Here is a 10,490-nt window from a genome sequence, read left to right on the forward strand (position 1 = left end):
GCCTTTCTATGTCTGTGTCCCTGCCAGCAGCAGCTCCTGTGGGAGCCTGTCCCTTGTGTGATTGGGTGTCCAGCTGCAGAGTGTGTGGAGAGGCTCACTCAGTGACTACCTAGGCCTGGGGAGAGCATCCCAGGCCACTGGGTCTGGAGCCATTCCTCCTGGTCCACAGGTCCTGTGAGAGTCTGGTGGGCTCCGAGGGTGTCACTGGCAGGGTGTGTGTTGGCAGCTTTGTCAGCCACCACCGCCTGTGCAACCAGTGCAGTCACATCAACTGGGACCAGTCATGCCCAGGGACACCCACAGCAAGTCCCCACACTCCACTCGGAGGGACACCAGTGCAGGTCTGCCCAAATCGCCTTAGAAACAAGGAAAATAAGCCAACTGCTTGAGGCTGGGAGGCTACTGGCAAGAGCAGCTCTCCAGCAGTAGGAAGCTCTCAGGAGATGTTGGAAGCATCTCCTTCCCTTGGAGCTGGTGCTGCCGTGCTGCTGCCTGCCCAATACCCAGTGTCACCTCACCCCTGGCTGAGCTGGGCAATGCCCCAGGGCTTGCCCTGCTGCAGGGTGCTGGGCCCAGGAGCTGGCAGGCACACAGGCCCCGGGCTCACTGCCACCGTGCTGAGCAGAAGCAGGTGACATCCCAGTGACGATGTCCTTGCTGCACACAGGCACTGCCCTCAGCAGGAAGACCTTTAGCTCCAGAGGGGCAGGAGGGGAAAGCACGACCACTTTGGGGGTGCACCAGCCTTGCCACCTGCTGCACCAGACCTACAAGCAGCAGGGGCTGGGGATACGTGGACTCAGGGATGCTGAGGAGTGCCATGGGATCCCTCAGCAAGGCCCTGGCAGCAGGTCTCAACAAGCTGGCACATCCCATATCTACTGCCTTCCCCCAGTTCCACTGCGACTTGTCACCAGAGCAGGACTTGCGTCATCCACAGGAACTTCAGTGGAGGCAGGTGCTTCAGCAACACCCTCAGGCCAGCTGACCTGCTCCTTGTTCCACGTTTTGCTCCCAGCAAGGCCTGTCCCCAGGCCCCAAACACCTGTGGCCACCCACACAGCACAGCTGTGGCCAGGCACTCTCCCAGCACACCCTGACCTGTCACACTGGGGCCACCTGGGCCATCCCCTTGTCAGCACAGCCACAGCAGACATGGGCAAACGGAGCAAGGAGAAGCAAGAGGGCTGGTGTTCAAACATATTGGAGAGAGGCATTGACTCCTCTGAGTTCAAACACTTTTGACTGTAACAGCACTAACAGTGGGAATAGAGGATAACAGGTACTTTATTTCATACAGGATCAGTTTCCTAGAAGTATTAATAACGCTGTGGAGATGACCCTGAGAAACCAAGCTGCTCTGAAGGAGAGATCCCAAACAGCAATACCTGAGCAGTCACAGCACGCCCCATGTATGAGGAAGGCCAGCCACACCTAGATCTGCATCACCAGGAGCAGCCCATGTGGAGCAGTGGTCCTCTCACCCTTACTCATCTCTTGTGAGACTACATCCAGACACTGACCCATGCTGGGCCACAAAAAGACAGCTGTTGGTTGTCTGGGCTGACTCCAGTTGGGTATGGGAAAGCTGTCAGCGGCGGGAGCACTGCTAGGAAAGGCTGAGGGAACAGGATTTATTCACCCTTAGGAAGAGGAGGTTTTGGGGAGACCTTACAGCACCCCTTTCCCACCCACCCCCCAGAGCTGTGACAAAGCTGCTGAGAAGACAGAGCCAGGCACTTTACTGAGAACAAGACAGTGATTGTGCACTAACACCAGGAAGGTTTCCTGGATGAGGGGACAAAAAGTTCCGTCTTGAGAACCTGAAGCAGTAGGGCAGAGGCCAAGAGAGGCGAGGGCATCTGTCCTTGGACATTACCAGACCCCACCAAAGCAGCTCTGGGCAACCTGATCTGAAGTCAGGGTTGCTGCTCTGAGCAGGCATTGTCCCACATCCTTTTCTGCCTCAGTGGAAATCTGAAAAGATCTGGAGTAGAGCCAGCAGTGCAGGGCACGACTCAGGCTTTCCTTGCTAGAGTTAGAAATGAGCAGGTGCAAGGGCAAAGACAGCTGTCATCACCATCAGCATCTGCAAAACACACCACCCAGGCATGACCTAAACCACAAGCAAAGAAGGTACTTCAGCTACAAAAACCCCACTATTTCCTTCGGCTCAGCCTCTTCTCTGCTGCCTTACAGCACCACTGTGCAGTGGAAGGCAGATCCTGGGAATTGGGATAACCATCTCCCAGGCCTGGCCAAGGCAGAATGAGTCCCAAATGCCAGACAACAGCAGGACTGTCCAATAGTCACAGGTTCTTCTGTGAGGGCAGATGGCGCTTGTCTTTGATGGCATTCCTCTTCCTCTTCTTGTTCAGGAAGCTCTCCAGCTTTCCACTCCTCTTCAGCTCTGCATACTTCTCAGCTAGTTCCAATTTCCGCTTCTCAGCTGTAAAGTCAAGTTTTATACTGAAGCCCAAAACATCTCTACAGAACAGCCCCTCCTCACCTCTCCCTCCCTGGTCCAGGCTTAGCTTGTCCCTTGAGTACCAGCACTAGAACAATCCCCCCCACAGCTCTGTGGAATAGTATGGACACTTTGCTTCCAGTGCTTGAATTCCTGCCAGCAGTACTCCCTCTGGATCTTCCTGCAGCATGCTCACACCAAGTACTTACATTTCTTTAGGAAGAAGGGTTTCTTTCCCTGCTTGGCCAATTCCCTCTGTTGTCTTTTCAAAGTCAGCTCCCTCTCTCTCAACTTCTGCTGTTTTTTCTGTGCCTGTTCCTGCTGTGTCTGTACAAAAAGGGTGGCCTGTGTCAGCATCAAGGCAGACCTCAGGTCACACATCCTCTCTCCCAGTGCCTCACAGAGAGGAGATGCTGCACTGAACTCACCATACGGTTCAGGAGCCGCTGAAGTTTCTCCTTCTGTTCCATGTTCCGGCATTTCTTCAGCTGCTTCTGAACCATCTGAAGAAGAGAGCAGAAAGCTGCATGACTGCCTATCACCTCCACTGTGAAAAACCTTTGAAGAAGTAGCCCCTGGCAAGCAAGGTTCTTCCAGGCAAGGATGGGCACAGAGCATCACCTCCTTCTCCTGCTTCTTGATGCTGTCCAAGAAGCTGTAAGTCTTCATAAATATTTCAGGCTTATATTCTCCAGACAGGTCATCAAATCGAGGGTCTCTCTGGACCTGACAGCAGGGAAGGCAAAGGCAAGAGCTGTAGTCAGTGTCAGCCTGCTTGCTCTCCTTTCATGGATCAGCCACTGTTTTCCCCAGCAATGTTATGTTCCCACCACTGAAACATCTCCAGTTGGCAAAGATCAAGTACGACGGTCAAGGTGGCATCCCCAAAGTTTCCCATGCAACAGACATCTCCACATGCAAGTCTGCCACCCAGGAATATCCAGGAACAGCAGCAGGAGTGCTGCCTCCAAACTCCTGCAACTCCCAGACCAAGAGCTGGCTGAATATGTGTTGTCAAGGTGATGGATTTGGGAGCTCAAACCTATCTAGATTTTCACAGATTAACTGGGTCAGGTCATGCAAAAAGGGAGAGACAAAAAGAAGTCTCTAACTGTGGAAATTTCCATATTCACATGATCCAGCAACGGTAAGTGAAAAGTTACATTGAGATGGAAAGTAGATGGACATCTGGAGTCCCAGGATTAGTACTGAACAGTGACCATGGTTTGCAGTGAAACTGTCATTGGTGGCAGTCACTGCGCCTTCTAGGAACGCCTGGGTCACAAACTCTCAAGTTAACCTGCTCCTGCACCCACCCACTGTTCTCCCCAGGGAAACGCTGTCACTGTCTGCACTCGGCAGTGGTCCAGCCCTGTTCTCCAGAAGTAGCCTGGGCCATCTGCAGTAGCCCCATTCCCAAGTGTGTGCCCTGTCAGCAGTGCTCAGGGAAGTCATGAACTGGGGAGGGGCAGCACTCACCTTCTTCCTAACAGGGACGACTTGTCGCAGGAAAGGTACAGGCTTCTTGGCAGACATCTCCAGTGGCCTGAAAATGAGAAAAGTGTATTTAAGAGGAGCAGACATCAGAATGAGGCCCAGGCTAATATGCTGGGAGGTTATTTGGACCCTCAGAAGAAGATTACTGCACAACAGACTCTCCCAACTCAATCCTCACCATGATACCTAGAGAAAGCAAAGAGGTGACTCAGTCAAGAGCCACAGAAGGCTACAAGAACCAGATGTATCAATGTGTGGTTAAAACAGCCCACACAGAACCTGAAACAACTCCACTGTCTCAAGTGAAAACCTACCACCTGCATCAATAAATGTGCTGTACTGATTATTCCTCTCATGGAGTCACAGAATGGCTGGGGGTGGAAGGAACCTTTCCTAAAGCAGGGTTACCTAGAGCAGGTTGCACAGGATTGCACCCAGGTGGGTTTTGAGTATCTCCAGAGAAGGAGACTTCACAACCTCACTGGTGAGCCTGTTCCAGTGCTCAGTCACCCTCACACTAAAGAAATTTTTACTTGTATTCAGGTGGATTTCAAAGATAGGGAGAGCAGCTGAGCAATAACATCTGCAGCTCCCTCAGCACTCATGGGTGTCACAGCTGGGAATTTCTGCACTGGCCTGGTAGTCACAAAGAGAGGCCAATTCCACTATGGCCAGGCTCAGCAAGAAAGCCCAGTTTAACACCAGTAAGGAAAGAACCAGCCCCCAGGAGAACAGGCTGCACAGCAGATGGCACATATCCTGAGAGGGACTCCACAATGAATCAGGACCATGAGGATCACAGTGACAACCAATTAAAGGAACAAGTTCTCCTTGCAACACAGGCCTTCACAGCTTGATGTTTCAGGCACACAGGGGGGCCAGGATAAGGTGGGACAACAGGGTATTACTCTCCCCAGTATTACTTGGGTGCTGCATCCTCTGACTGGTCAGTACCTCAGGCAAGTTATCAGAAACGTGAGAAACCTGTGAACCACCTGCTGAGAGCACCACAGCCAGCCACCAGTGACACTGGGCCAGAACACAACCCCACAGGCACAGGTTTTCCAAATCCCTCTTAGGGCAGCGTTCAGTGTATTCTCACATCTGCTGATGTGGCTACAAGCCTGCACAGTGCCCTGGAGTCAGCTTTATATAGCACTGCTGAAGCCAGCTCAGTGCCAGGGGATTTTCCTGAAGCCCTTTCTTTAAGAAGCTCACTTCCGTAACAAAAACATGAGAGAAAAAGCATGTGGGATTTACAGCAATACATCACTTAAAGGATCAGAGGAATTAAACAAAAGCAGAATTATGCAAACTCTGTGGCAGAAATAGAGACACTGTGAGAAGATGTTGCACTACACAAAATCCCCCAGAGTCTTGGGTAAAAAGTAAAGCAGAAACATCATCCTAACCAACTCTTTATGGCAGGAGAAATGGTTTTTGTGTTCTCTGCTTGTGTATTGAGCAGAGATTCAGAAATGAGTTAGGGAGTGCCAGTGTAACAGAGGAAAGCCATTCAAATCACTTGGATGCCACTCTGAGGACTGAAAACTAGCTAAATACTACAAATAAAGGGTAAGGGTACTGCTCTTACCAGTGGGGGCCTGTGGAGAACTGTAAAAAGGTGTGATAGCTTTTGGTGTGTTGAATACAGGAAAAAGTCTGTGATGGTGAGTACTGTGGAGAGGGAAAAAAAGGAAACTGACCACAGACAAGCCACAGATGAGACAGCAGCAGAAGGATGAATGGAATTCCAGAACAATTGTCTGTGACTGTAACTCCAACCAGTGAGAGCCAGGCAGAAGATACTGATAAGCTGGAAGGGGTTTAGGAACCAGCAGGGCAACTATTTCAGGTCACAGTAGACACTATCACAGAGCCTGAGAGGCACATCATGCCAAGGGTTACAAGTGCCTTAATATAGAGGATATAAAGGTATTGAGTGCCAATTTAACTATCAAGTGACAGGTGGCTGCTGGGGATTTGAGGAGGACAGGATATTAAGAGCTCTGAAAACAGCACCAGACCATTCCCAAATGAAACACTATAGTGACAGGCATTATTGTCTAGTGTACTAAAGGAGATCTATGCCAGCTCCAAGGCAACACCATTGCTGTGAGAGGCTCCCAGTGTAATTTCTGGAGTGCAGAGAGCACACATTCACATTTTTCTGATCACAAAAGAGCCTCTTTACCCCTTTTTGCCTTGTTGCTGCTTCACTGTAGCTTTGGTAGGCTTCGCAGTTTTCTTCCCACCAGGCACCTTCTTGCTCACTCTCGTTCTTGCCTCACTCTGCACCCGCAGGAGTTCTTCAAAAGACATATCAGATTGATCTGGAAGAGAGCACAGGGCACACCTGAACTCAGCAGCTTCTCAAGGCACTTCTCACCCCCAAACTCCACCAAGAGGGATGTCTCAGAGCTTGAGACAGTGACACGAGCATAGCAGTGCCATCCCTGTACAACTGCGTGGCAGAAAGGAACCAGTGCATCCCTCAGCCTTCGATTCCTCTCCCATCAATCACTTCAGTCTTTACCACTGGAATAGAGCAGCCTTCCCCTCTTCCCAGTGTCTTTGCTTCTCTCTCCACTCAACAGCACACACAAGACCAGTACAAAGAGCAGTACGAGCTCTACAGTGGGCATTGCAAACTCTGAGGGGTCACCTCTCAGTCCTGACTTTCCCACTTTAACCTTTCCTTAATATCCCTTAGTGTCAGTAACCTTTAACATTTCTTATAACCAGAATGCAAAATTATTATCATCATACTATTCTTCATCCTAGATTTATACCTCTAGGTGTTCAGAACCAACAACTGAAAGCATTTCTTCAAGTCAGCACTTGGATATGCTCATTCCGCTCTCTTTTAAGGGCAAGAAGGGGTTTGCGCTGAGTCCCTTCTGGAAGGGAAAGCTTTGACAAACTGACTTAGGTGGTGGTTGCCTGCCCAGCACCTCGGAGCAGTGACAGGCACATGGTCTTTCTGAGCCTTTGCAATACAAGACACCCCAACTGTGGCCCAGCAGGGACAATCACAGCCTGTCTGTGATACCTTGGCTGGATGTCAGGTGCCCCTCAAGTTGCTCTTGTAGCCCACTCACTCCCAAAGCCTTGCCACACAAACAGGATACACTGCCCCCTGAGTAAGGTTTGTGTGTGCTTTGCCAAATTGAGGAAGCAACATGAGGTCAGTCACATTGGCTCAGAGCATGGACTCATCCCAGGCACTCTCATCCTGGCAATAACCAAGACTTTCTGCTTCAGAAACTACTCCCATCATCCAGAAAACATAATGGGCACAGCCAAGAGCTGCCTCAATAAACGTTTTCTTTTTGCTTGTTCTGAATGCTCAGGAACTCTGCTCTGATGATGGTCATTAGTGCTCTGAGGTGGGATCTGGGAACAGTGACTATCCAGTCTGCTGCACAGGGGACAAAGGAAATGTGAATACAGCATGATTTCATTGCACTGCTTCCCCTAAACACCCCTCCCATCCGAATTCTGAACAAGGACAGTCAAAAGGACAAAGAAAGCATTAAAGGAAAGGAATAGCAATGTGGAAGATACTCTTGGCACTTGATGAAGACAAGGCACCGTCACTTGCACTCCAATATTCCATTTGGCTGCAAGTCCAAAACAATACTGTTTAAATAGCAAAGGCCTACAGGATGTCAATGAAAATGAGACAGAGACATCGCATAAAAAGATGCACCATTTAGCAAAGGATTAAAAGGAGGTTTGGTATAAATCAGGCAAAGCAAAGGCATGCAGAGTGCAGAGTTTCCACTGATAAAGTATCTCAATACTGGTACAGGAGACCAAACCTGACTACCTGAAACCTAATGGAGAAAATGATTTCCACACAGTAGTATCCGTCCACAAAATACATCCTACTGTCTATTTGTAGGAGATTGAATTAACCACTCACAGTGATAAAAACATCACTGGACATCACTATAAAAAAAGAAGCCTGTTTTGGGGCAGAAGTGAATGGTCCCAGCAGGCATTCACTGCTGGGCAGCAGATTTGTCAACTGTGTGTGTGTGAAAAGGTTCTGGTTAAAAAGGCAGGATTAGCTTATTTTCCTTGTTCCTTGCATTCTTTCTTGAGGACTTAACTTCCCTATTTTTTTCTTTCCTTTTTTCCCCTTAGAATATAACTTACCTTTTCTGTCCTGTCTCTGTAGTCCATTTAATTTTCCCTCCTGCCATTTTTCCCCTTCATCCATTATTTTGTGGATTGTTTCCTCCTTTTTGCACCTCTTGATAAGCTACTTTTACCTGCTGATAACAGGGGCATTTCCTACTCACAAGCACAGCCTCCTCATGTTTGCTCTCCTCCCACAGACTCCTGTGACACATGGACACCTTATGCCTTCCTCAGCTCAACCTGTAGGGAGCTGTACAATGTGCAGAGCACATCAGAGTGTCCAGGATGCAAGAACAGATGGCCTAAAGAAATACCTGATATCTGCCCAGTCGTTCCCTGCTGAGACAAAATCAGTGCTGGACTCTAACAGAACTCCTGCTGCTCCAGAAACAAGATCACAGAGGGCCCTGACAGATGGCAAAAGCAAAACTGCTGTTCCTGTTCCCATCCAGCTGTGGGAAGGAAAGAGTGCCTGTTGGTGATCCTCTCTCTGAGCTTTGCTCGCCATTTCCTCACCAGAGGAAAACAAAATGCCTACACCAGATGGTGGGGCACCTTGCCCACCAGAGAATCCCACTGCCAAAAGCTCACGTCTAGAGATGTGCCTCCCCCACGGCCCCACACCCTGGAGACCCTTTCACAAGGCAGCCAGTGACTCCTCACACCTGTGACACGCTGTGTTGTGCCCTGTATTTGACACCAGTGTCCGCTCCCTCACAATTTCCTTCAAGGGCTTTTGCCGTATTTTTCGTAAGGTTTTCATTCTCACCTGGATCGTTCTGAGATGAGGAAACCAAACTGCGTTCACTGCTGTGGATGAGAACCACCAACCCCCCGCCTGAACCTCAGCCCACGTTGTGCCCACAGCCACGCATCGCCTGCTTCTTCCACTCTCCTGTCCTGGGAGGGCCTCTCGAGCTCCTGCACATCTGAACTGCCACAGAGAATTGTCCCCGAGATGTGTGACATCTTCCACAGCAACGCGGCCTGGTGCGAGGTGTGTCCCCGCCCACGGCAGGGCGGGTGGAACTGGGTGATCTTTAAGGTCCCTTCCAACCCAAACCATTTTATGGGTCTGTGTTTTCACGCACTGGGAAGGAGACGGGAGAAAAGAGGCCCCTACACGTGTTTGTTGCAGGGCCCTCTCACCCAGCTCCAGCGCAAACCCTGCTGGTGATCCCGAGCTGCTCAGCCGGGCAGGCGAGGGAGGGGTGCAGGAGCTGGAGTACCAGAGGGCACCGAGCCGTGCGGCAGCTCGTTTCCCCCTAACCGGGCATCCGGGACGCCCCGACCGTGCCCCGGGCTGAGGCCGCCGCCTGTCCCGGAGTCGCTCCCGCCGGGCCCCCCTCACCTTTCCCGCCAGCCCCAGCCACGCTCCCGCCGTCGTCGCTGCTGTCGCTGTCGCCAGAGCCCTCCTCCACCGCCTCCAGCCTCCCGAGCGGCTGCTCCGCGGCCGCCTCCTCCTCGCTGTCTGTGGAAGCGGCGGCTCGTCCTCGTCCCCGGCCCCGTCCCCGGCCCCGTCCCGGCGGCTCCCGGCGCGGCCCCATCGCCCCCGCGGCCCCGGAGCGGCCCGCGCGGCACCGGCGGAACCGGAAGCAGCACGCGCAGGCAGAGGCGGTCACGTGGGGGAGCGGCCTTTATTGTCGTCCTTTTTTTTTTTTTTTTTTTTTTTTTTCCTTTTTTTTTTTAGGCAAAAAGCGTTCCTTTCTGAGGTATGGGTGACGTACGCAAAGACCCTAGCGATACCCATCTAAGCAGTCAATAAGTGTTTATGTGCAATATCTGGATCCCTCTGCACTGCTAGACTGAGCCGTCCTGATGCTGGATTTATCTCAGCCTAGACAAAGTTTCTAATACGAGTAATAAGTGTATAAAAGGAGGGTTTGCCACTGCCTCCAACCGGATCAGCTGCAGCTGTTAGTAGTGACCAAGAGGCTGAAAGGAGATGGGGATACTCATAGTGGCCTGCATTAGGAAAGGTACAGCCAGCAGACCAAGCGATGTCAGCATCTCTGTAGACTTGACACCTGTGAGAGCACACTTGGAATGTTGCATCCTATTTTCTGTTCAAAAGGAAAGCGGAGGAACTGGGGAGGGTCCAGCAGAGAGTTCCCAAGGCAGACAGAGGCATCGTCCTCGGCTTCCTCGGGACGGGGCCAGCGGCGCGGCGCGGGCGGCGAGAGGCTGTCGGCCAGGGCGCGGAGCTGCTCGGCCAGGCGCCCGAGGTCCCGGCCCGCGGGCGGGGCGGCGGCGCGGGGCTGCCGGGTGCGCAGGTGGGCCGCCTCCTCCTCCCTGCGGCGGACACGGGGTCAGGGACAGCCTGGGGGCCGCGCTCACCTGAGGCAGCGGCAGGTGCAGGCGATGCAGCCGCCGCCCC

General features: G+C 51.8%; 2 protein-coding genes across 4 annotated transcripts in view; both read right to left on the reverse strand.

The window, feature by feature from the left end:
- Positions 1-1,269: 1,269 nt before the first annotated feature.
- RRP36 (ribosomal RNA processing 36) lies at positions 1,270-8,248 on the reverse strand. Its single transcript, XM_042031892.1, has 7 exons — positions 8,129-8,248; positions 6,159-6,297; positions 3,947-4,013; positions 3,089-3,193; positions 2,896-2,970; positions 2,677-2,794; positions 1,270-2,449 (listed from the first exon to the last, which is right to left on the reverse strand). The coding sequence occupies exons 1-7, from the start codon at positions 8,190-8,192 to the stop codon at positions 2,310-2,312; spliced, it is 708 nt and encodes a 235-aa protein (XP_041887826.1). The 5' UTR covers positions 8,193-8,248; the 3' UTR covers positions 1,270-2,309.
- Positions 8,249-9,734: 1,486 nt separating this feature from the next.
- The window catches only part of NPAS4 (neuronal PAS domain protein 4), a 5,268-nt gene continuing 4,512 nt past the window's right edge, over positions 9,735-10,490 (reverse strand). For all 3 annotated transcript variants that reach the window (XM_042031885.1, XM_042031884.1, XM_042031886.1), the window contains one exon: positions 9,735-10,405. In XM_042031885.1, coding sequence (XP_041887819.1) covers positions 10,117-10,405 — 289 coding nt within the window. In that variant the 3' untranslated portion in view covers positions 9,735-10,116. The remainder of the gene's footprint in view (positions 10,406-10,490) is intronic.

The sequence above is a fragment of the Corvus kubaryi genome, unplaced genomic scaffold (assembly GCF_017639235.1).
Source record: "Corvus kubaryi isolate FWS band 111438036 unplaced genomic scaffold, C.kubaryi_AGA036_p1.0 37347, whole genome shotgun sequence".
In the NCBI taxonomy this organism is placed as follows: domain Eukaryota; kingdom Metazoa; phylum Chordata; class Aves; order Passeriformes; family Corvidae; genus Corvus; species Corvus kubaryi.